This window comes from Pelobates fuscus, chromosome 3 (assembly GCF_036172605.1).
Source record: "Pelobates fuscus isolate aPelFus1 chromosome 3, aPelFus1.pri, whole genome shotgun sequence".
Taxonomy (NCBI): Eukaryota; Metazoa; Chordata; class Amphibia; order Anura; family Pelobatidae; genus Pelobates; species Pelobates fuscus.
The window spans coordinates 5568845-5596447 of record NC_086319.1 but is presented as its reverse complement, the minus strand read 5'-3'; the positions used below and the strand labels follow the sequence as shown (position 1 = coordinate 5596447).

The following is a 27603-nucleotide window of genomic DNA, read 5'->3' as shown; positions in this document are numbered from 1 at the left end:
ATGATCTGTATAATAATACGTATATTAATCTGTATAGTGAGCTGTATAGTGAGCTGTATAATGATCTGTATAATAATACGTATATTAATCTGTATAGTGAGCTGTATAATAATCAGTATAATGAGCTGTATAATAATCTGTATAATGAGCTGTATAATAATCAGTATAATGAGCTGTATAATAATCAGTATAATGAGCTGTATAATAATCTGTATAGTGAGCTGTATAATAATCTGTATAATGAGCTGTATAATAATCTGTATAGTGGGCTGTATAATAATCTGTATAATGAGCTGTATAATAATCTGTATAGTGAGCTGTATAATAATCTGTATAGTGAGCTGTATAATAATCAGTACAATGAGCTGTATAATAATCTCTATAGTGAGCTGGATAATAATCTGTATAATGAGCTGTATAATAATCTCTATAGTGAGCTGTATAGTGAGCTGTATAATGATCTGTATAATAATACGTATATTAATCTGTATAGTCAGCTGTATAATAATCTGTATAGTGAGCTGTATAATAATCTGTATAGTGAGCTGTATAATAATCTGTATAGTGAGCTGTATAATAATCTGTATAATGAGCTGGATAATAATCTGTATAATAAACTGTATAATAATCTGTATAATGAGCTGTATAGTGAGCTGTATAATAATCAGTATAATGAGCTGTATAATAATCAGTATAATGAGCTGTATAATAATCTGTATAGTGAGCTGTATAATAATCTGTATAGTGAGCTGTATAATAATCAGTATAATGAGCTGTATAATAATCTGTATAATGAGCTGTATAATAATCAGTATAATGAGCTGTATAATAATCAGTATAATGAGCTGTATAATAATCTGTATAGTGAGCTGTATAATAATCTGTATAGTGAGCTGTATAATAATCTGTATAGTGAGCTGTATAATAATCTGTATAATGAGCTGTATAATAATCTGTATAGTGAGCTGTATAATAATCTGTATAGTGAGCTGTATAATAATCAGCATAATGAGCTGTATAATAATCTGTATAGTGAGCTGTATAATAATCTGTATAGTGAGCTGTATAATAATCAGTATAATGAGCTGTATAATAATCTGTATAATGAGCTGTATAATAATCAGTATAATGAGCTGTATAATAATCAGTATAATGAGCTGTATAATAATCTGTATAGTGAGCTGTATAATAATCTGTATAATGAGCTGTATAATAATCTGTATAGTGAGCTGTATAATAATCTGTATAGTGAGCTGTATAATAATCAGTATAATGAGCTGTATAATAATCTGTATAATGAGCTGTATAATAATCAGTATAATGAGCTGTATAATAATCAGTATAATGAGCTGTATAATAATCTGTATAGTGAGCTGTATAATAATCTGTATAATGAGCTGTATAATAATCTGTATAGTGGGCTGTATAATAATCTGTATAATGAGCTGTATAATAATCTGTATAGTGAGCTGTATAATAATCTGTATAGTGAGCTGTATAATAATCAGTATAATGAGCTGTATAATAATCTGTATAATGAGCTGTATAATAATCTGTATAGTGAGCTGTATAATAATCAGTATAATGAGCTGTATAATAATCTGTATAATGAGCTGTATAATAATCAGTATAATGAGCTGTATAATAATCTGTATAGTGAGCTGTATAATAATCTGTATAATGAGCTGTATAATAATCTGTATAGTGAGCTGTATAATAATCTGTATAGTGAGCTGTATAATAATCTGTATAGTGAGCTGGATAATAATCTGTATAGTGAGCTGGATAATAATCTGTATAATGAGCTGAATAATAATCTGTATAATAATCTGTATAGTGAGCTGTATAATAATCTGTATAATGAGCTGTATAATAATCTGTATAGTGAGCTGTATAATAATCTGTATAGTGAGCTGGATAATAATCTGTATAGTGAGCTGTATAATAATCTGTATAATGAGCTGTATAATAATCTGTATATTGAGCTGTATAATAATCTGTATAGTGAGCTGGATAATAATCTGTATAGTGAGCTGTATAATAATCAGTACAATGAGCTGTATAATAATCTGTATAGTGAGCTGGATAATAATCTGTATAGTGAGCTGGATAATAATCTGTATAATGAGCTGAATAATAATCTGTATAATGAGCTGTATAATAATCTGTATATTGAGCTGTATAATAATCTGTATAGTGAGCTGGATAATAATCAGTATAATGAGCTGTATAATAATCTGTATATTGAGCTGTATAATAATCTGTATAGTGAGCTGGATAATAATCTGTATAATGAGCTGTATAATAATCTGTATAATGAGCTGAATAATAATCTGTATAGTGAGCTGTATAATAATCTGTATAGTGAGCTGGATAATAATCTGTATAATGAGCTGTATAATAATCTGTATAATGAGCTGAATAATAATCTGTATAGTGAGCTGGATAATAATCTGTATAGTGAGCTGGATAATAATCTGTATAATGAGCTGAATAATAATCTGTATAATGAGCTGTATAATAATCTGTATATTGAGCTGGATAATAATCTGTATAATGAGCTGAATAATAATCTGTATAATGAGCTGTATAATAATCTGTATATTGAGCTGTATAATAATCAGTATAATGAGCTGAATAATAATCTGTATAATGAGCTGTATAATAATCTGTATATTGAGCTGTATAATAATCTGTATAGTGAGCTGGATAATAATCTGTAGAGTGAGCTGGATAATAATCTGTATAATGAGCTGTATAATGAGTTGTATGATGAGCTTGTTATGAATGCTGGTATATCAGATACCCATTCATATTCGGTTCCTCCCGAACTGCCAAGAGCTGAGTGATTATAGCTTGCAGTTCGGGAATAAAGATGAATATACTACAGCTAGAATGCAGCATACAATAAGTCTTCCCCAGCAGTCAGTCATATACCCAAACATCAGCCTGTACTAGAAGGGTACAACAGGAATAATTTATTCAGGCCAACTAGCCAGCTTTTTATGCAAATCCCCAGGAACAGGTTTCACAATAACATATTCCAGGGGCATTCCCCACTGGACCTGAGAGGGCACAGGAACAGAGTACATACTGTAGTTACATTGGTTCTCAGGTCCAGGACACTCCCACATAGAATACAATAATCCTTCCCCTTCACTTAGGAGATAATTGAGTCAAGTATTGTCCAAACACAAAAAACACATTTTTACAAAACCCTGAAAGTGCATTAAACCCCATGGGAACCCCACAAGTCATATTCCCTGACAGCACCCTACATGGGGGATCAACATATCCAAAAATAACCCAGATCTGTTCAGGGGTTTGGGAGTTCCATGGAAGTCATAATTTGAATGACCGCACATGAGGCTCCTGCCCAGAAAGAGTTCCATGAAATCAGGCTGTGCGGTCAGTCTCTTTCAGGAATCCAAAACACAGAACAAATCCACAAACTGTTCCCCTGGATCATAGGTAGCCTTTGTTCCCCTAGTTTGTGGGAACAAAACTACTGAACAGCGCTTAGCTGGCTGGTCGATGAACAGAAGCAGGCGTTCGCGAAGTTTGACAGGCGTTTGGGAAGTCGAGTGTCCGATTTTAGTTCCATACACTCGACAACCAAGTCCTGCTGCCTCTGTTCACATGACAAGATGGCCACCATTTTCTCCAGCACGTGGCGGCTATGCAAACGGCAGCAACACAGAGAGAGCACTTCATTCACCGTTTCCTTTGAAGTTAATGAGCCAGGGGGTGGTCGGTGTTTGGTAGTTTCAACTAATGAACAGGAAAAATTCAAAATACCAAACAAACAGGGTAGTTTCTTCACATTGCTCCCCCTTAGGTTACATTGCTACCCCTTAGTTCTATGGGTCGTCATACCCGCCTAGACCCTGCCTGGTTGGCTTGGGAATGTCCGGGGAAGTCAGTTAAGGTTCCAGCTCTGTTTGTCGGGATAAACCATCCGCATTGCCGTTCTGTTTGCCTGGTCTGTACTGCATGGTGAAATTGTAGGGTTGCAGGGCCAGGCTCCAGCGCAACAAACAGGGATTGTCTCCAGCGACCCTGTTTAGCCAGATGAGGGGTTTGTGATCTGTCATTAGTGTAAAGGGACGTCCGTAAAGGTAGGGTTGTAGTTTCTTTAGTGCCCATACAAGAGCCAGGCATTCCTTCTCCACGGTGGCATAACTGACCTCTCTGGGTAATAGTTTCCAGCTGAAAAGTTTCCAGTCCCCCACTTGACTTAGCACGGCAACCAGCCCAAACATGGAGGCATCTGTGTGGACAAGAAACTCTTTAGTATGGTCTGGAGCTGCCAACACGGGTGCCTCGCTCAGCACTGCTTTAAGTTTCTGGAAAGCTGCCGCACACTCCGGGGACCAGGCTACAAGTCTGGGAAGGGACTTCTTGGTCAAGTCTGTGAGAGGTTTGGCCAGGGTGATGTACTCAGGGACAAACCTTCGGTAATAACCTGCGGTTCCTAGGAAGGCTAATGTGACAGAACCATTCGTCTGTCTATTTTTGGTGGATTCGTCTATTTTATTCCGTCCGTCCAAATGACTGTTTCCAGTATCATAACCATACGAATGACTGTTTGCCACAAATAAAACTACCGAACGGATGGCCACCCAGAAGAGAAGTGTGCTGCTGGTTAACCTTTTGATCCCAATTAGAACGTTGTGGTTAACCGCAGACACTTCTCAATTAAGCCGACTTCAGGGTGGCCGTCGTTCGTATGTCGACCACGAGGCAGCAGCCATTTTAAACCGTACGAAAGCCCAGCGGTGTTCGGCTCTGATTCCATGGAACTAAAAACGGCCACTCTTTCTGCCGAACACCGCTGAAACTATGGGTCGCCTGGCTGTCTCGACAAATCCGTGCGAACACCGGCTGTTCGGGAGTTTTACCGTCGACAAAAAGTAGTTAACCCAGATAGCCTTCCCATGGAGTCAATCGCCTGCCGAAAGACTGTAAGAACTTTGACTCCATGGCGATTGAACTATACGCCCACCAAGTGGGAGACCCGCATAAATACGGGCGGGTAGCCCACAGTAAAGCCAGATCCTGTTTGACCCTCAATACGGAGCTTCTGTCTCGTTATTGGGGGGATTTATTATTCACGCTTAGAGACTGCTTATGGGAAACGTATGCCGCTTGGTGGATGTCGTGGTTCGGCTAATAGCGGCAGTTCGTGGAGTTCTGTTCGGGAACCGGAGTCCTTTCACGGATCCTGTTCGGGAGATTACCGCTTCCCCTGGCTATGGCTCGTGGATTACAAATTATACGAACAGAGAATTGATACGGTGAGCGGGGAAGGTGAACTAAACGGCGCTTTTACTTGTAGACACGGAAGGTGTCTTAACAATTGGTGGCAAGCGACGGGATGAATCCCACAGCACAGAAGGTCAGCTACACAGCCCAATTGAAGGAAAGAAATGCAGTATGAAGAGTTAAGACGTGCTACTCTTAAAGACATACTAGAACGCCGAGGACGATCAGCAAGCAATTTAAAGAAATTATTGCTTTGCTAGTGGAAATGGATGCAACACAGGGAATGAAGAGAGCTAATGTGCCCAGCAGTTTGGATTTAACACCCGAAGAAATACAATTTAATCGGGCAGTACAAATAAGGCTGGCACACTTTGGCCCCAACCCCTCAGCAGACATTGTGGAAAGAGTGCAAGCCGCAGTAGCAGCACACCAGGCGCTCCAGGGAAGAGGAGCTGCAGCAGCAGAGGTACCAATAACAATTTCGGAAGGAAAAAGGTACCCTTTGCTGCATTTAAAATTTTTATTGAAAATGAAGGAGAAATTGATGGGTTTCTGGCCGATTTTGAAAGGCAGTGTGCCCTCCACCAGGTACCCACAGATGAATGGGTCACCATCCTCTCTGGGAAATTATCCGGCCGGGCTAGTGAAGCATTTCGGGCCATCCCAGAGGAGGAGATCACCAGCTACCGGGCAGTGAAGGAGGCGCTTCTAGCCAGGTATGCGGTGACCCCAGAGGTTTACAGACGGCGCTTCAGGGAAACCAACAAGCAGGTTGGTGATTCTTATGTAGAATGGGCCTGCAGGGTTCACCGTACTGCAGCCCACTGGATGGCAGGATGCCAAGCCGTATCTGAAGAGGAGGTGCTGCAGGTATTTTTACTGGAACATTGCTTCGATAGATTGCCTGCCGGGGTCCGGGAGTGGGTCAGAGATAGAAAACCCTCTACCCTACCTGAGGCAGCCCTGTTGGCAGACGAATATACCGATGCTCGCAAATTGGACAGTACAATTACCAAGGTCCCTGCCAGAGTGGAATACCGACCAGCAGCAACTCCAACTCCAACAGCCTGCCAACCCCCAGTGCATCGCACCCCAGCGGTACCACCGACCAATAATTATGTGCAGCCGTCCAAGTTTAATGCCTGGGATTATTCACAACCCATCAGGTGCTTTCTGTGCAAACAGTTGGGGCACAAACGTCCAGAGTGTCAACTGAACAGCGCCAATCAAGCTCAGTCCTGGAGGAGCCAAGCCAACGGGAATCAGCGTCCACCACAGCCTGCTGCTCACTGTGTAGAGCAGGAGGAGTTCTGGGGCATCCTGCACGAAGCCGACCCGGTGCAAGCAGCCCATCAGGACAATCGCCAGCAACACCGGCAGACTGTGAAACTGAATGGCCGAGTGGTAAATGGACTTAGAGACACAGGAGCCACAATGACACTGCTCCAAAAGAACTTGGTCTCAGAGCACCAGCACACCGGAGACACAGTGGCAGTGAGGGTAGCAGGGGGAGCCGTATTCCGTTTACCTGTTGCCTGTGTTCACTTGGATTGGGGAGTGGGTGCTAGACACGTAGATGTTGGAGTTATGAAAGACTTGCCCGCTGATGTTCTTCTGGGGAATGATTTGGCCCCTTTGGTTTCGGCCTATGCCCCGATGGGCCCCCTGGACGTTAACCCAGTGACTACCCGTGCCCAGACCCGTGCCTCTGGAACCAGCCCACCTGCTGAGGAGACCCAGGTAAGACCCTTGTCCCTGACTGGTACCTTAGATCAGGCCCCCGTACGCTGGGATTCCCCAGAGGAGTTTGGGAGGGAAGCCCGGGTAGATCCGACCCTCCAAAAGTACAGGGATAGGGCAGATGCTGGAGAGGAAGGGATAGATGGAGAACGGTATAAGTGGGTGGGGGACCGGCTATACAGAATCCCGAAACCTTCCCAAAAGAATGTAGCCCCTCCGCCGAATCGACAGCTGGTGGTGCCCGCAAAATACCGGCAGCAGATTCTGCGGATAGGGAGAATCTCCAGGCGGCCTCGGGGAGACAGAAAAGATGGTACGATCAGGGTGCCCGACAGCGAGCCTTCCATGTTGGGCGAAAGGTATTGGTGCTCAAACCTGTGAAGGCCAACAAGATGCAAGCATCTTGGCAAGGCCCGTACAAGGTAGTAGCGCAGATCTGCGATACTACCTATTTGATAGCCAGCTGTACAGACGAAAGGGTCCAGAGATCCTTTCATGTGAACATGCTGGAAGAGTACCAAGAACGACCTGAGAATATTGCAGCAGTATGTGCCTCAGCTACAGATGACCCTGAGAATTTGCCTCTCCCCGATCTATTAGAGAGGGACCCCCAGACTGATCTCACCTCCCTCGTACAACTAGGAGACAGGTTAAACCCCACAGAAAGGGTACAAGCGAAGCAATTGTTGTGGGAAAAGCAGACGACCTTCTCCCAAGAGCCGGGTTACACCCATCCCGCTGTACACAAGGTAGAGACCCCTGGACAGACCCCCTTACGACAACCGCCCTACCATATCAATGAAGCAGTCCGAGACGGAAGGCGGAAGGAGATACAGGAGATGACCCAGCTCGGGGTCATCGAACCCTCCGACAGCCCTTGGGCTTCGCCTGTAGTCCTGGTACCCAAGAAGGATGAGACCACCCGGTTCTGTGTGGACTACAGGCGACTCAACGAGCGGACCACCACTGACGCCTACCCGATGCCCCGGGTAGACGAATTACTAGATCGTATTGCCAGGGGACGTTACCTGACCACCATAGACCTATGTAAGGGCTACTGGCAGATTCCCCTGGCCGAGGATGCTATCCTCAAGTCGGCCTTCGTCACCCCATTTGGCCTGTACCAATTTAAGGTCATGCCTTTTGGGATGAAGAATGCCCCGGCTACCTTCCAACGGATGGTGGATAGACTCCTGGATGGCTTCCAAGAATTTGCCTGTGCATACTTGGACGACATAGCGATCTACAGTGGGTCCTGGGAGGATCACCTGGTACACAAAGAGGTGGTAGTGGATAAGATTCGGGCCGCTGACATGACATTGAAGCCAGAGAAGTGCCATCTAGGTATGGCAGAGGTACAATACCTGGGTCACCGAGTGGGATGTGGGAGCCAGAGACCAGAGACAGCCAAAGTGGAAGCAGTGGCTAACTGGCCCACACCCACTACCAAGACCCAGGTATTGGCCTTCTTGGGGAGAGCAGGGTACTACCGACGTTTTGTTCCTGACTACAGCTCTATTGCTAAGCCCCTGACAGACCTGACGAAGAAAAACTTGCCTAAGCAGGTCCTGTGGTCCCCGGCTTGTGAAGCTGCGTTCCAGGCACTGAAACAGGCCCTCATGAATGCTCCTGTCTTGGCTGCCCCAGTCCCTAACAAACGTTTTCTCGTTCACACAGATGCTTCCATGTATGGACTGGGGGCTGTGTTGAGCCAAGTCGGGGAGGATGGAGGAGAGCATCCTGTCGCATACCTCAGTCGAAAATTACTACCCAGAGAAGTGAGCTATGCGGCAGTTGAGAAAGAATGTTTGGCCTTGGTCTGGGCGTTGAAAAAGTTAAGTCCCTACTTATATGGGCAAGAGTTTTCACTGGTGACTGATCATAACCCCCTCGTTTGGCTTAACCGGGTCTCAGGAGACAATGGGAGACTGCTAAGATGGAGCTTGGCATTGCAGCCTTACAACTTTACCATAAGTTACCGACCCGGTAAGCTGAACGGAAATGGGGACGGATTATCTCGGCAAACGGACGTCTCCACCACTTCTTAGTCCGTGCATCCCCAAGTTGACCCGCCACAGGGTCAAGCCGGGTCTGCCGGAGTGTCCCACAAGGGGGGAGCCGTGTGACAGAACCATCCGTCTGTCTATTTTTGGTGGATTCGTCTATTTTATTCCGTCCGTCCAAATGACTGTTTCCAGTATCATAACCATACGAATGACTGTTTTCCACGAATAAAACTACCGAACGGATGGCCACCCAGAAGAGAAGTGTGCTGCTGGTTAACCTTTTGATCCCAATTAGAACGTTGTGGTTAACCGCAGACACTTCTCAATTAAGCCGACTTCAGGGTGGCCGTCGTTCGTATGTCGACCACGAGGCAGCGGCCATTTTAAACCGTACGAAAGCCCAGCGGTGTTCGGCTCTGATTCCATGGAACTAAAAACGGACACTCTTTCTGCCGAACACCGCTGAAACTATGGGTCGCCTGGCTGTCTCGACAAATCCGTGCGAACACCGGCTGTTCGGGAGTTTTACCGTCGACGAAAAGTAGTTAACCCAGATAGCCTTCGCATGGAGTCAATTGCCTGCCGAAAGACTGTAAGAACTTTGACTCCATGGTGATTGAACTATACGTAGGGGATCTGAGCGCTATTCGTCAATAATGTGCCCTCAGATCCCGGCTATCTGGGGATATGTGATGTGGATATCACATGTACAGTTATTATAAAGTTATGCATTTTTATGTATTTTCTGGTTTTATATTTAAAATGGCGATGGGTCTTTGTCCTGGAGATAATTGCATTTCTTCCCAATTATCTCCAGGGCAGGAAGGAGGAAACCATATTGCATTATGGGAAAAGTCTGTAACTGTATGTCTGGAATGTCCTCATGTACTTCTGTAATTTCAGTCTTCCATTTGGTCCCCTAGGGGAGTGTCCATAAAGTGGGAGACCCGCATAAATACGGGCAGGTAGCCCACAGTAAAGCCAGATCCTGTTTGACCCTCAATACGGAGCTTCTGTCTCGTTATTGGGGGGATTTATTATTCACGCTTAGAGACTGCTTATGGGAAACGTATGCTGCTTGGTGGATGTCGTGGTTCGGCTAATAGCGGCAGTTCGTGGAGTTCTGTTCGGGAACCGGAGTCCTTTCACGTATCCTGTTCGGGAGATTACCGCTTCCCCTGGTTATGGTTCGTGGATTACAAATTATACGAACAGAGAATTGATACGGTGAGCGGGGAAGGTGAACTAAACGGCGCTTTTACTTGTAGACACGGAAGGTGTCTTAACAGCTAATACTTGGATTTTGGTCCACGGTTGGGGCCAGTTTGTACTTCCACTTTGGCTGGTTCAGGTCGCTGTTTCCCTGATCCTACTCTGTAGCTGAGATACTGTACCTCAGCCATGCCTACATGACACTTCTCGGGCTTTAGCGTGAGACCATCCACCTGGATTTTCTTGAATACCGAAGTCAAGTGCTTCAGGTGGTCCTCCCATGTGCTACTGTAGATGGCGATATCATCTACGTAGGCACACGCAAAGTCCTTTAATACATCTAGGAGTTGGTCAGCCATCCACTGGAACGCAGCTGGGGCATTCTTCATCCCAAACGGCATAACCCAAAACTGGTATAGCCCGAATGGGGTAACTAAGGCCGACTTGGGAATGGCTGCCGAGTCCAGAGGGATTTGCCAATACCATTTGCACAAGTCTAGGGTAGTCAAGAAATTTCCCCCAGCCATGCGATCGAGCAGCACGTCGTTTCGAGGCATGGGGTAGGCATCTGTGACAGTCTGGTCGTTAAATTTCCAATACTTGATACAGAAGCGAGTCGTGCCGTCTCGCTTCGGTACCAGCACTACCGGTGAATCCCAGGGACATTGAGAGGCCTCAATGACCCCTAGCGCTAGCATCTCTTTCCACATCCCTGTCCGGATCACTTCAGGAATACAATAGGGTTGTTGCCGCAACGGGGTTTCTCCCTGAGTCTCTACTCAATGGACTGCAGCAGAGGTGTACCCGGGTACCATAGAAAAAAAATTCTGGTATTCCTGAAGCAGTTGGGTAGCCTCAGCCTGCTGAACGGGGTCTAGTTTTCCCCCTAGCCCGACCTACTCTATCGTACATAGGGCAGTAGCCAGCAGGACAGGTAATGGGAGTCCCTCACTATCCTCTGTCGACAGGGCACATATATGGCTGCCATGTCTTCTACTCGTTCAAAATAGGGTTTGAGCATGTTCACTTGAAAGGCTCTCCTGATCCTTTCATCTGAACATTTCCCTACAATGTAGGTGGTGTCGCTTATCCATTCCACCACCTTAAAAGGTCCCTGCCAAGTCGCCTGAAGCTTGTTCTTTATGGACGGTTTGAAGGCTAGTACTTTCCATCCAGGCTCTATGAGTCTATCTCGGGCACCTCTATCGTACCACCGTTTCTGGCGGCGCTGAGCCGCTTGCAGGTTCTCCTGAACGGAGTCAGTCAGTGCCTGCAACTGGTCACTAAACTCCAGTACGTATGGTACGATAGGTATCCCTCATTCTCCTGTATTGCCCTCCCAGTGCACCCGTATGAGGTACAGGGATGCTATCCCATAAAGGAGTTCGAGGGGGGAGAACCCGGTGGATGCCTGAGGCACTTCTCAATAGGCAAACAGGAGATGGGGAAGAAACCTTTCCCAGTGTCCATAGGATTCTGTGAACGCCTTGAGCATCTGTTTGAGAGTGCCGTTAAAACGCTCACAGAGGCCGTTGGTCTGGGGATGGTAGGGATAACTGAACAGGGCTTGACTCCGCAGTTCTGCCATAACTGTTGGGTAACAGCTGCGGTGAACTGGGTCTCCCGGCGGAAACCTACCTTAGAGAACATTTTTACTAGGGCCTCGGCTACGGTTTCTGCCTCAATATTGGAAAGGGCCACAGCCTCCGGATCTAGTGGCATAGTCCACCACCGTGAGGATGTAGCTCTTTCCCAAGGTACTAGGTTTGCTGAGGGGGCCTATCAAATCCACCGCCACCCGGTGGAACGGTTCTTCTATTATAGGCAACGGGCGAAGTTTGGCTTTGGTATGGTCACCCCTTTTCCCTATCTTTTGGCAGGTGTCACATGTCCTGCAATGATCCTGTCGGCCAAAAGAAGGTCTGGGTGAGCCAGTCTTGGTCTTCTGGACACCCAGATGTCCTGCTAAGGGTATATCATGGCTGAGTTTAAGTAGCTATGCCCTATATTTACGGGGTACCACTAATTGCTTTTTAGGGATCTGCACAGCCCCACTCCCAACACCCCCTGTCACGCTGTATAGCAGACCCTTCTCCCACGCAAACCTCTCCTGGGAAATATCTCCTTGGGCTATAATTGTCCTGATTTGTGCAATGAGCTTGGTTCGAGTCAGTCAGCCGGTCAATATATGTGTATCTTTTATATTTGACATTATTTAAATACCATCTGTGACGGAACGTCGTCACTGAGTGTCATATCCTCATGTGCCCGCTGTCTGTTTTTATAGGGAGAGATATGATGGATGGCCTGATTTATTTGGAGTGGGCTACAAGCTTGTGGTGCCATTTTTGGGACTGTCTGTATATACAGCTGTGGGTCAACAAAGGGGGGCAGCAGCTCTGTAAAGTAGAGTTACGTGAAATGAATTGCTCTGTGCCTCTCCTCCTCCCTTTTGGGAATGTATGGTCTTCATGTATCTCTCCCCTTTCCCCCTCCCTTCCCCTGTCATAGCAGGACGTGGACACAGGGACACTGCCAGGTCAGCTTCTTGTCACACAAACTTTGGATGAAAAAACAATATCTTAGATTGCACGTTACTGGCAGAACATTTCCACATTTTGAGATATTTCAACATTTCAAGATAAGGGAAACCATGTATTATCTAAAACATTGTATCCCCCTCAAAATATTTAAGAAAAAAAATGAATAAATGAAAAAAAAAAATGATATTTCATTGTATATTTTAGCTATTTCTAAATCCAGATGTCAAATTGCTGTTTTGAACATTATTAATAAACTATATGTTTCTTTATTCCAGATCAATGTTACTTTTTTATTCGTAAATAATTTAGCAATGATGAGATTAACCCACTTGTCCTACATAGTTTGTTTCTTAACAATCTTGGCTTCGTTGAAAATTCAACTTGAAGTTTCTTCCTGGCAATCAATTAAAATGATATATCTTTACTGAAAGAAAGCAAACGGTAAAACCAACGGTTATAACGAATCTCTGCTATTGTATCCAAACAATAAGGTACACTTTCTAAACTTCCTCAGTGACCCTCACAACTGCGACCCTCAACAAACACTGACTTCTTTGTAAGAAACCTCAAATGACGATCCAAAACATTCTGCCTGATGGTCAATCCCAATACTCACTGATATTCAGCAGGTCAGATTCGTTTTCACTACAAAACGATAGAAACAAAGGGAATTAAATATCTTAATTAGGAAATACTTAGCTTGTGTGAAAGGATTCCATGCAATAGGCCTTTCTTCCAAAGAATGCTAAGGACTAATAATTACTAGCCAGAGAGACGGAGATCGTTTATCACTGTTACATTATAAAACAATCCACATATAATATTAGCTTCAAAACCTCTCAAGCACTAATGGGGCTTCACAAAATTACAAGACCCTTACAACGCTGACACGATGGGACCGTCATGACGGATAAACGGACAACGAACATGAAACCATATAGCATACTAGGTAGAGCTATAACCCAAACCATACAGCAAAACAGACTGGCTACAGCTATAACCTAAACCATACAGCAAGACAGACCGGCTACAGCTACAACCTAAACCATACAGCAAGACAGACCGGCTACAGCTACAACCTAAACCATACAGCAAGACAGACCGGCTGCAGCTATAACCTAAACCATACAGCAAGACAGACCGGCTACAGCTATAACCTAAACCATACAGCAAGACAGACCGGCTACAGCTACAACCTAAACCATACAGCAAGACAGACCAGCTACAGCAAGACAGACCGGCTACAGCTACAACCTAAACCATACAGCAAGACAGACCGGCTGCAGCTATAACCTAACCATACAGCAAGACAGACCGGCTACAGCTATAACCTAAACCATACAGCAAAACAGACTGGCTACAGCTATAACCTAAACCATACAGCAAGACAGACCGGCTACAGCTACAACCTAAACCATACAGCAAGACAGACCGGCTGCAGCTATAACCTAAACCATACAGCAAGACAGACCGGCTACAGCTACAACCTAAACCATACAGCAAGACAGACCGTCTACAGCTACAACCTAAACCATACAGCAAGACAGACTGGCTACAGCTATAACCTAAACCATACAGCAAGACAGACCGGCTACAGCTACAACCTAAACCATACAGCAAGACAGACCGGCTACAGCTACAACCTAAACCATACAGCAAGACAGACCGGCTACAGCTATAACCTAAACCATACAGCAAGACAGACCGGCTACAGCTATAACCTAAACCATACAGCAAGACAGACCGGCTACAGCTACAACCTAAACCATACAGCAAGACAGACCGGCTACAGCTATAACCTAAACCATACAGCAAGACAGACCGGCTACAGCTACAACCTAAACCATACAGCAAGACAGACCGGCTACAGCTATAACCTAAACCATACAGCAAGACAGACCGGCTACAGCTACAACCTAAACCATACAGCAAGACAGACCGGCTGCAGCTATAACCTAAACCATACAGCAAGACAAACCGGCTACAGCTATAACCTAAACCATACAGCAAGACAGACCGGCTACAGCTACAACCTAAACCATACAGCAAGACAGACCGGCTGCAGCTATAACCTAAACCATACAGCAAGACAAACCGGCTACAGCTATAACCTAAACCATACAGCAAGACAGACCGGCTACAGCTACAACCTAAACCATACAGCAAGACAGACCGGCTACAGCTACAACCTAAACCATACAGCAAGACAGACCGGCTACAGCTACAACCTAAACCATACAGCAAGACAGACCGGCTGCAGATATTACCTAACCATACAGCAAGACAGACCGGCTACAGCTATAACCTAAACCATACAGCAAAACAGACTGGCTACAGCTATAACCTAAACCATACAGCAAGACAGACCGGCTACAGCTACAACCTAAACCATACAGCAAGACAGACCGGCTGCAGCTATAACCTAAACCATACAGCAAGACAGACCGGCTACAGCTACAACCTAAACCATACAGCAAGACAGACCGTCTACAGCTACAACCTAAACCATACAGCAAGACAGACTGGCTACAGCTATAACCTAAACCATACAGCAAGACAGACCGGCTACAGCTACAACCTAAACCATACAGCAAGACAGACCGGCTACAGCTACAACCTAAACCATACAGCAAGACAGACCGGCTACAGCTATAACCTAAACCATACAGCAAGACAGACCGGCTACAGCTATAACCTAAACCATACAGCAAGACAGACCGGCTACAGCTACAACCTAAACCATACAGCAAGACAGACCGGCTACAGCTATAACCTAAACCATACAGCAAGACAGACCGGCTACAGCTACAACCTAAACCATACAGCAAGACAGACCGGCTACAGCTATAACCTAAACCATACAGCAAGACAGACCGGCTACAGCTACAACCTAAACCATACAGCAAGACAGACCGGCTGCAGCTATAACCTAAACCATACAGCAAGACAAACCGGCTACAGCTATAACCTAAACCATACAGCAAGACAGACCGGCTACAGCTACAACCTAAACCATACAGCAAGACAGACCGGCTACAGCTACAACCTAAACCATACAGCAAGACAGACCGGCTACAGCTACAACCTAAACCATACAGCAAGACAGACCGGCTGCAGCTATAACCTAATCCATACAGCAAGACAGACCGGCTACAGCTATAACCTAAACCATACAGCAAGACAGACCGGCTACAGCTACAACCTAAACCATACAGCAAGACAGACCGGCTGCAGCTATAACCTAAACCATACAGCAAGACAGACCGGCTACAGCTATAACCTAAACCAGTGCTCCCCAACCTTTTTATCGCCGCGGACCGGTAAACGTTTGATAATTTTCCGTGGCCCGCTTGTTTTGATTTAATAAGACAAAAAAAAACCAAACAGTCACATATATTAAAAAAAACACGCAGACACATACATAGTCAGAAAATCACAAACACAGTCACATAAAGACATAGACTCAAAATTGTGTGTATGTGTGTGTGAGCGGTGCAGTGTGTATGTGAGGGTGGCAGTGTGTGTGAGAGTTGCAGTGTGTGTGTGGGGGGCAGTGTTTGTGGGGCAGTGTGTGTAGTGTGTGTATGGGGGAAATGTTTGTGGGGCAGTGTGTGCAGTGTGTGTATGGGGGCAATGTTTGTGGGGCAGTGTGTGTATGGGGGCAGTGTTTGTGGGGCAGTGTTTGTGGGGCAGTGAGTGTAGTGTGTGTATGGGGCAGTGTGTGTAGTGTGTGTATGGGGTAGTGTGTGTATGGGGCAGTGTGTGTATGGGGCAGTGTGTGTATGGGGCAGTGTGTGTATGGGGCAATGTGTGTAGTGTGTTTATGGGGCAGTGTTTGTGGGGCAGTGTGTGCCGTCTGTGTATGGGGCAGTGTTTATGGGGCAGTGTGTGCAGTCTGTGTATGGGGCAGTGTTTGTAGTGTGTGTGTGGGGCAGTGTGTGTATGGGGACAGTGTTTGTGGGGCAGTGTGTGTGTGTGTGTATGGGGCAGTGTTTGTGGGGCAGTGTGTGTAGTGTGTGCATGGGGGCAGTGTGTGTATGGGTCAGTGTTTGTGGGGCAGTGTGTGTAGTGTGTGCATGGGGGCAGTGTTTGTGGGGCAGTGTGTGCATGGGGGCAGTGTTTGTGGGGCAATGTGTGTAGTGTGTATGGGGCAGTGTTTGTGGGGCAATGTGTGTAGTGTGTATGGGGCAGTGTTTGTGGGGCAATGTGTGTAGTGTGTATGGGGCAGTGTTTGTGGGGCAATGTGTGTAGTGTGTATGGGGCAGTGTTTGTGGGGCAATGTGTGTAGTGTTTGTGGGGCAGTGTGTGTAGTGTGTGCATAGGGGCAGTGTTTGTGGGGCAGTGTGTGTAGTGTGTGCATGGGGGCAGTGTTTGTGGGGCAGTGTGTGCATGGGGGCAGTGTTTGTGGGGCAGTGTGTGCATGGGGGCAGAGTTTGTGGGGCAATGTGTGTAGTGTGTGTATGGGGCAGTGTGTAGTGTGTGCATGGGGCAGTGTTTGAAGTGTGTATGGGGCAGTGTTTGTGGGGCAGTGTGTGTAGTGTGTTTATGGGGCAATGTGTGTAGTGTGTGTGTGGGGGCAGTGTGTGTAGTGTGTTTATGGGGCAATGTGTGTAGTGTGTGTGTGGGGGCAGTGTGTGTAGTGTGTTTATGGGGCAATGTGTGTAGTGTGTGTGTGGGGGCAGTGTGTGTAGTGTGTTTATGGGGCAATGTGTGTAGTGTGTGTGTGGGGGCAGTGTGTGTAGTGTGTTTATGGGGCAGTGTGTGTATGGGGGGTAAGGAGGCTTTTTTAAAATTTATTTAATTAAAATTAAGATATTCATGTCCCCCCTCCATTCTTACCTTTACTGGGAGGAGGGGGGACATTTCTTAGTCCCTGGTGGTCCGGTTGGGATTCCCTGGTGGTCCGGTGGTGGTGAGGTGAACTCTAGCCCAGTTACAGGGCTAGAGTTCACTCTCGCGAGATTTGGAGCGTTGCCGTGGTTACCGCGGCAACGCTCCAAATCTCGCGAGAGGAGGACCCGGAGGAGCTGCAGGTAAGAGCTCCCGGGTCCTCTCACTCCCCTGCCGGCTGTCAGCACAGTGCCTGCAGACTGGGGAGGGAGATCTCTGATCTCCCCTCCGGTCCGCAGGCACATTGCAGGGCTGGCACTTGGACAATGCCAGCCCTGCATTAGCCGTCAGGCTCGCACACCCCACACCCCTGGGCGGCCCGGTAGCGTTTGATCCACGGACCGGTACCGGTCCGCGGCCCGGGGGTTGGGGAACACTGACCTAAACCATACAGCAAGACAGACCGGCTACAGCTACAACCTAAACCATACAGCAAGACAGACCAGCTACAGCTACAACCTAAACCATACAGCAAGACAGACCAGCTACAGCTACAACCTAAACCATACAGCAAGACAGACCGGCTACAGCTACAACCTAAACCATACAGCAAGACAGACCGGCTACAGCTACAACCTAAACCATACAGCAAGACAGACCGGCTGCAGCTATAACCTAACCATACAGCAAGACAGACCGGCTACAGCTATAACCTAAACCATACAGCAAGACAGACCGACTACAGCTAAAACCTAAACCATACAGCAAGACAGACCGGCTACAGCTACAACCTAAACCATACAGCAAGACAGACCGGCTACAGCTATAACCTAAACCATACAGCAAGACAGACCGGCTACAGCTAAAACCTAAACCATACAGCAAGACAGACCGGCTACAGCTACAACCTAAACCATACAGCAAGACAGACCGGCTACAGCTATAACCTAAACCATACAGCAAGACAGACCGGCTACAGATATAACCTAAACCATACAGCAAGACAGAACGGCTACAGCTACAACCTAAACCATACAGCAAGGCAGATCGGCTACAGATATAACCTAAACCATACAGCAAGACAGACCGGCTACAGCTACAACCTAAACCATACAGCAAGGCAGATCGGCTACAGATATAACCTAAACCATACGGAAAGACAGACCGGCAACAGCTATAACCTAAACCATACAGCAAGACAGACCGGCTACAGCTAAAACCTAAACCATACGGAAAGACAGACCGGCAACAGCTATAACCTAAACGATACAGCAAGACAGACCAGCTATAGCTATAACCTAAACCATACAGCAAGACAGACCGGCTACAGCTACAACCTAAACCATACAGCAAGACAGACCGGCTACAGATATTACCTAAACCATACAGCAAGACAGACCGGCTACAGCTATAACCTAAACCATACAGCAAGACAGACCGGCTACAGATATAACCTAAACCATACAGCAAAACAGACCGGCTACAGCTATAACCTAAACCATACAGCAAGGCAGACCGGCTACAGCTATAACCTAAACCATACAGCAAGACAGACCGGCTACAGCTACAACCTAAACCATACAGCAAGACAGACCAGCTACAGATGTAACCTAAACCATAAAGCAAGACAGACCGGCTACAGCTATAACCTAAACCATACAGCAAGACAGACCAGCTACAGATGTAACCTAAACCATAAAGCAAGACAGACCGGCTACAGATATAACCTAAACCATACAGCAAGGCAGACCGGCTACAGCTATAACCTAAACCATACAGCAAGACAGACCGGCTACAGCTACAACCTAAACCATACAGCAAGACAGACCGGCTACAGCTACAACCTAAACCATACAGCAAGACAGACCGGCTATAGCTATAACCTAAACCATACAGCAAGACAGACCGGCTACAGCTATAACCTAAACCATACAGCAAGACAGACCGGCTACAGCTATAACCTAAACCATACAGCAAGACAGACCGGCTACAGCTATAACCTAAACCATACAGCAAGACAGAACGGCTACAGCTACAACCTAAACCATACAGCAAGACAGACCGGCTACAGCTACAACCTAAACCATACAGCAAGACAGACTGGCTACAGCTACAACCTAAACCATACAGCAAGACAGACCGGCTGCAGCTATAACCTAAACCATACAGCAAGACAGACCGGCTACAGCTATAACCTAAACCATACAGCAAGACAGAACGGCTACAGCTACAACCTAAACCATACAGCAAGGCAGACCAGCTACAGCTATAACCTAAACCATACAGCAAGACAGACCGGCTACAGCTAAAACCTAAACCATACAGCAAGACAGACCGGCTACAGTTACAACCTAAACCATACAGCAAGACAGACCGGCTACAGCTACAACCTAAACCATACAGCAAGACAGACTGGCTACAGCTACAACCTAAACCATACAGCAAGACAGACCGGCTGCAGCTACAACCTAAACCATACAGCAAGACAGACCGGCTGCAGCTATAACCTAAACCATACAGCAAGACAGACCGGCTACAGCTATAACCTAAACCATACAGCAAGACAGACCGGCTACAGCTACAACCTAAACCATACAGCAAGACAGACCGGCTGCAGCTATAACCTAAACCATACAGCAAGACAAACCGGCTACAGCTATAACCTAAACCATACAGCAAGACAGACCGGCTACAGCTACAACCTAAACCATACAGCAAGACAGACCGGCTGCAGCTATAACCTAAACCATACAGCAAGACAGACCGGCTACAGCTATAACCTAAACCATACAGCAAGACAGACCGGCTACAGCTACAACCTAAACCATACAGCAAGACAGACCGGCTACAGCTACAACCTAAACCATACAGCAAGACAGACCGGCTACAGCTATAACCTAAACCATACAGCAAGACAGACCGGCTACAGCTATAACCTAAACCATACAGCAAGACAGACCGGCTACAGCTACAACCTAAACCATACAGCAAGACAGACCGGCTACAGCTACAACCTAAACCATACAGCAAGACAGACCGGCTACAGCTACAACCTAAACCATACAGCAAGACAGACCGGCTACAGCTACAACCTAAACCATACAGCAAGACAGACCGGCTACAGCTACAACCTAAACCATACAGCAAGACAGACCGGCTACAGCTACAACCTAAACCATACAGCAAGACAGACCAGCTACAGCTACAACCTAAACCATAGAGCAAGACAGACTGGCTACAGATATAACCCAGACAATCCATACAGCAAGACAGACCGGCTACAGCTATAACCTAAACCATACAGCAAGACAGACCGGCTACAGCTACAACCTAAACCATACAGCAAGACAGACTGGCTACAGATATAACCCAGACAATCCATACAGCAAGACAGACCGGCTACAGCTATAACCTAAACCATACAGCAAGACAGACTGGCTACAGATATAACCCAGACAATCCATACAGAACATTATGTTAAGTCTCTGGGTAAAACATTACCTCCTAACATTGACAGACATGCAGAACCTGGACAGGTGTGTGTTGCCATGACTAACCCGCTGAAATCGTGACTGTTTGGAGGTCTTGCAAATTAAGATCAGCCGACACATTCTCCCCCTGGTGTTCACAGAAAGGTTATCAGACACCATTTGCCGCTTTCCTACTAAGCAGGATGGGTTCACCATGTGATGTCACGCTGGGTTAACGTCTGCTCACATTTAGCTGATATTTTAAAACAAGTCCGCTACATTTATAATGTTTTATTGTATCTGTTATTTTCTAGTGCTTTCTATCTGCGGCTTTGCAGTTAATTATTCATGTTTTAGCTTCACACGAGCAACAGGAGCCTTCTCTCTGAACCAGAATGAAATCATTCTCGAAGGAAGGAAAGAACGGAGACAATTTGCTACAGACAGGAAGAAATGATCTCCTATCACAGATACATGTTTCTCTTTCTATTCTTCACCTCAATGTCCTGATTCTGATGGCAGAGCAATTTGTTTATCTTCACTTAGATTCTTTTGGATATACAAGTACAATGAGTGATTTCTATGGACTGTGCCGCTTCCCAAATGATTATTGCAACATTCTATTTATCGACCTTGGGTCTTGTTTTCAGTCTGTGTGAGTTAGTAAATAAGATAACGTCATGCATCAAATGATCCTCTCGTCTTTAATAAAATGTATCCAGGCGGTCAGTTGGAACGTGTTGGTAAAAGATGTCGTCTTGAAGACACAGTACTGGCTGCAAAACTAAATTCCAGCACAAAATATAACAAGGACATACGCTAAATCTCCAAAACTCTCATTCATTTATCTGAAAACATTTACCCGATCAAACATTTCTCTACATAATAGTTTTAAGTTGAACAATTTAATACACAAATCACACATTTTATTATATCATATAACTACAACCAACTAAGCTAGCAATACATTGTGTTATTTCTAAAACAAACCATATAAAGAGAAGAAAAAGGAATATTAGTGTAAATTATACAAAAACGGCCCATATGTTGTGTTAACAGTTTGCCATTTTATCATATTCATAATAGGTTTTAGTGGGTTTGCGGTGGCATTCACACATTGCACCCTTTAACCGCTCGTCTGAGTCTTAAATAGCTATAAATATCATGTAAAATAAGCAGCCAATCAGAAAGAGGCCGCACCGTGCATGCTGGGAATATTAGGGCCTTAGGATCAGAGACAGTAAATGGAAACACCAAAGATTTTATAAAACCACTGAACAAAGAACTGTTCTGACAACATATAGACCGTCCTTTGTCCCTGATTTTCCAGACACTGAGAATGTTTATAAATGGGATTAGGAAGTCATGGTTAAAATAATGTGGTTTTCCTTACCCTTCCCCGAACTTATCCCCCAAAAGGCATCTGTGAAACAACAGAAGATCTGAGATGACATACTTGTTAAAGACTCGGCGGGTTCAGAAGTTTCCTCCTCCGTTGTGTCTCCATCATCTATTTCATCGGAATCTCCCGAACCATCACTTTCTTCTAACCACTTTCCTGGCATCAGTCCTGCCGAGTCATATGAATTACACAAGGGCCCCACAATGTGAGTTATAAACGACTCCTGGAGTTTGGCAAGCTGTGGGGCCGACCGATCCATAAATGGACTGATCGGAAGGCCGAGGATGGCTTCTTCATCACCCTAACCATCAAAAGAGAAAAAACAAGAAATCAGACTATTTGGAATATCTCCAATAACTAGACTCCATGATATTATCACAAAATTTCCCCCAGAGTCAGATAAAGTTATCCAATAGACCTAGGCAGGAGAAAGGGGAGCCACATTAAGGCTCTTCTCTCGGAATTGGAACCAGGAACAAGGCTTGACCCATGCTGTTTTCTGATCCTAATGGGACTCTAAAGGGTAGTATAGATTGCATTCATGTTTCTTCCTGATGTTATAAAACATTAAAGCTGCTCTGTCATCTTAAACTTACCTTTCCTCGATCGATTCCTCTTGTCTTCCTGTCCCTAAACCCATTTTTCTTTTCGGTCTTATTTTTCTTAAAAAAATAAAATCTATATACCGCAGGATTCATTAGTCCAACGTTGCCCTGAGGGTTTAAATGGGAAAATCACAACATCTTGGTGGTTACATATAAAACAATATGCAAAAACACTGGATCCGAGTTAACCCAGAGAAAGAAGTTCTTGTCCTGTGTCAAATTTGATCACCGGACCCTGGGTGAAATGTTTAAAGGGATGTTCAACATAGTATTTGAAAGGAAAAATTGGTTCCTTAAAGAGAAGAAAAGGATCTTCTAATCAGGGTGCTCAATGGTGCCTCAGAATTGGGCTCCAAGAACAGTATAGTGACTGGGGGGGGGGGTCCAAATGATTACTAAAAGTAAATAACCAAACCCCCTTGCAGAAAGAAGCAATATACAATGTGAGAAATTCACAGTTAGGTTAAAGGGACAGTCCCGACAATATTTAGGATGTAGACCTCTGTATTTTTCATAGGGTGGTGTCCCTTAGCGAAACTACATGCTAGAGAAAGAGGGCTGATTGAATATACATCAGGACAGAGCTATACAGATTTCCAGGCCCAGTATAGAGATGGTTAAAGGGCAAGTACATAAGTGAGAACAGAGTGTAATCCCCGAAATTAAGGTATTAGTGGGGTCACTTCATAGGCTACGAAGTGGCTATATAAGTGGGCGTATGTTGGTATGTGTACCACAAAGAAAAAAACTATTTACAAATATACATACATGGTGAGAGTGCCATTTTTTTTATGTTGATCACAAAAAAACCAAAGAACCAAAAAAGAAAGAAAGAACCAATCTAAGGTTAGGAGTGGACTAAAAAAGTCCACTTGTAGAAAACAATAGTCAAATAAAAGGCACAAACGAAAAACCCTAATTCAAACCCGAAGGCTGGATGGTTTTCAGTTTATAGATCCATTTGGACTCTCTTTGTCTAAGGGTTCTATCGTAATTCCCACGTCGTTGGTCCCTCTTCACTAGTTCCAAACCACAGAATTTTAAATTTTTGGGATCACCCTCGTGCATTTCCTTGAGGTGTCTGGAAATTGGTGTGTCAAAACGTTTTTTAGGTGACCTGACATGTTCCTTCATCCTCTCCTTAAATGCACGGAAGGTCTTCCCCACATATTTACGACCGCAACTGCAAGTTAAAAGGTACACCAGGCTCGTTGTATTACAATTAAAGAAGTCTTTCATTTTAAAGTTGTTAAGTCCCATACTGTCAATAACTGTTTTGGAGTCCTTTAAAATATATCTACACATCACACATCTGCCACAGGCATAGGTACCACATGGGGGGGTCCCCAACCATGTGGTCAGAGTTTGTGGTTTGACGGAGAAATGGCTCGGTACAAGGATATCCTGCATATTCCGGCACCTTCTGGCCGTAATGTCCACTCGTGGCCCCAGTACTCCCTTCAGATGTACATCGTTAAGGAGGATAGGCCAGAATCTATCTAAGGAGTTCCTTACTTCGTGCCAACCCGCGTCAAAGGTGGCAATCATACGGATCTTATTAGTCTCCTTACCAACCGAGTTGTCAGACCGGTCAAGAAGATCGTTCCTGTCTGTCTCGAGGGCCCTTTTGTATGCCCTCTTAAGGCATCTATTAGGATAACCTTTTTCCTGGAACTGCGCCCTAAGATGTTGTGCCTTAGTCTTAAAATCAGAAAGATCGCTACAGTTCCGTCGTAGGCGTAAATATTGACCTACCGGGATGCCCTGTTTAAGGGATCTTGGGTGGCGGCTTGCCCATTGTAGTAGGAAATTTGAAGCCGTGGGTTTCCTAAATAGTGTCGACTGAAAGGTGCCCTCATCATTAATGGAAAGGGTGACATCTAAGAAGTTAAGGGAACGGCCCCCAAATTCATAAGTAAATCGGAGGTTTTCATTGTTGGTATTAAGTAATGTTACAAGCTCAGAGAACTTCTGATGGGTCCCATGCCACACAATTAAAATATCGTCGATATAACGACGCCACCAGAGGATCTTAGGTAGGTATACCTTCCGAGTGTCCAAAGAGTTAATCTGGTGCTCCCACCATCCCAGGTGGAGGTTCGCATATGAGGGGGCACAAGCCATCCCCATAGCGGTCCCTCACCTGGTGGTAGAATCTGTTGTTGAACATAAAATAATTGTGCGACAGTATGAAGCCCAAAAGGCATACGATAAACATTGTATGAGCCTCGTCATTGGGTCCCCTTTGGTCAAGGAAACTTGACATGTTCCATACCTCTACTATGTGGAATGGACGAGTAGAGGGACTCTACATCTAAACTGCATAGACTGCCCGTAGCGGGTGATTTCAGATTCGCAAGGAGGTTTAGGGCCTGTTTGGTGTCCCTAATATAGGATGGCAAGGTCTCCACAAATGGTCTCAAAATCCTGTCGACATAGAGACTACCATTTTGTGTGAGGTTGTCCACTCCCAACACAATCGGGCGTCCTGGTGGATCCTCCAGGTTCTTGTGAACCTTGGGAAGGCAGTAGAAGGTTGCTATCCTTGGGTGACGGTTCAGAATAAATTTGTACGTGTCCCCAGATAGCAACCCTCCACTGCAGCCCTCATCCAGGATCTCTTTATACCTTGACAAGAAATTGAGAGTGGGATCTGATTTTAGGACCCTGTATGTCTCAGTGTAGCCCAGAACTTGTTCCACCATATTTAAATATTTGGTGACTGTGGCAGCAGACCTCACCACTGGGCACTGGAGAAGCCTGGTTGCTTGCCTGTTCCCTCTGGACTATGGCCCCATGTTAAACGCTGTTCTTTTCCCCTTTACAAAAGCTTGTTCGTGCATTTCTGCCTGGGCGTTCGGTACATTGAATCTACCAAACCAACGCACGAATAGGGGGACCATCTGGGCAAGGAGCAGTGATTTACCTCCCAGAAGCTGCGGTTAACCGCAGCTTAATTGGTGAATGCTGGCTGGCCGCTGTTCGTATAACCGAACACGTGGCAGCGGCCATCTTACACTCCCGAACCGTCAGCGGTGTTCAGCTCCAAATCTATGGAACTCAAAACGGACACTTATATGCGCGAACACCGCTGAGCCGTCGACCTCCCTTCTCCTGCAATTCATACGAACGCCGTCAGTTCTGTACTTTCCCTATGTGAGCAGTGTTACCCCAGATAGCTATGCCATGGAGCCCATTCTTGTAACAAAAGACTATGTGAAAGACTTTGGCCTCATGGCGATTAAACTGTATGTATGTGATCTGAGCGCCATTCGATAATAATGTGCGCTCAGGTCTAAGCTATCTGGGGAAACAATTAATGAGTGCTTCTCCTGGGTGGCCCCCATTTCGTATAACCGAACCACCCAGCCGTTCGTCAATTTGCTTACAGTTAACCACCAACCTGGGAGGTAAATTGGCTGCACACTCCACTTGTGTGTGGTTACCACCCACGTGGACCTTGTGGAGCACAGGACACAAAATTACAAAGCCAATAAAAACACTCTTGTACAGTTAGGCACTCCCAGATAATGTACACAAACCCTCCCCTCTGCCTGTGATACAATTACCAAACACAATGGACTAACTCAATTACCCACAGACAGAAAACCTTTTTTCACAAAACACAGAAAACACCCCAAAACACCACATATCCCCACAAATTATACGTCCCTGGATAGCCATGATCTGGGTGAACAACATATCCAAAAATCACCCAGATCAGATGGAAGTCACACTTGACCGACCGCAAGCATGGTTTTCATGCCCAAAATAGTTCCACAGGTTTAGGCTGTGCGGGCGGTCTATCTTCTCCTCTATCCTGGAGATAATTGGGTTAAGTGGCTGTGGTAACTTAATTATCTCCAGGTACAGGAAATATCTTTAAGTCAAAAACTGTTACAAAAACCACATAAACATACACAACTCATATAATACGATGTTTAACCTATATGTCCAACATATCCCCAGATAGCTTGGATCTGAGCGCTCAATATGTCCAATGTTAAAAGTGGCACTATAGTACAAGGAAGGGTGGGGTCAGAAAATAGCAAGGGCTGATGGGAGATTGAGGAGGGACAAAGCTGGTCTGGCAGTGTCCCTGGGTCAACGCCATGCTGGAGAAACAATAGGACAGGAAAAAGGGGGAGGGGAAGAGGCACATTTTCCCATGGAAGCCACTTTTTAACATGTATTTTAGCCATGGGCCATAGTACAGGGCAGAAGGCTGGCAATCAGGCCCCTCGAAAAGCCAGTGGTGAAGGGTAGTTTGTCACACCTAGCAATTTCAATATAGGCATGGCCGAGGTACAGTACCTCGGTCACCGAGTAGGGTGCGGGCAAAAAAAGCCTGAACCCACTAAGATTGAGGCAGTGGCCCAGTGGCCAACCCAGGCCAAGACACATGTGTTAGCTTTTCTTGGGACAGCTGGGTACTATAGAAAGTTTGTGCCCAATTATAGTGCCCAATTATAGTGCCCTGGCCAAACCCCTTACCGACCTTACTCAGAATCTTCCCGAATCTGGGCCCTG

The 27603-nt window shown here is 45.4% G+C and overlaps 1 protein-coding gene across 3 annotated transcripts in view; it reads right to left on the bottom strand.

The window, feature by feature from the left end:
* PDE3A (phosphodiesterase 3A) overlaps positions 1-27603 on the bottom strand; it is a 443952-nt gene that overhangs the window by 15671 nt on the left and 400678 nt on the right. For 2 of the 3 annotated variants that reach the window (XM_063446637.1, XM_063446638.1), the window contains one exon: positions 22460-22769. In XM_063446637.1, the coding sequence (XP_063302707.1) occupies positions 22460-22769 (310 nt within the window). The remainder of the gene's footprint in view (positions 1-22459; positions 22770-27603) is intronic. The other variant, XM_063446639.1, reaches the window with a different exon arrangement.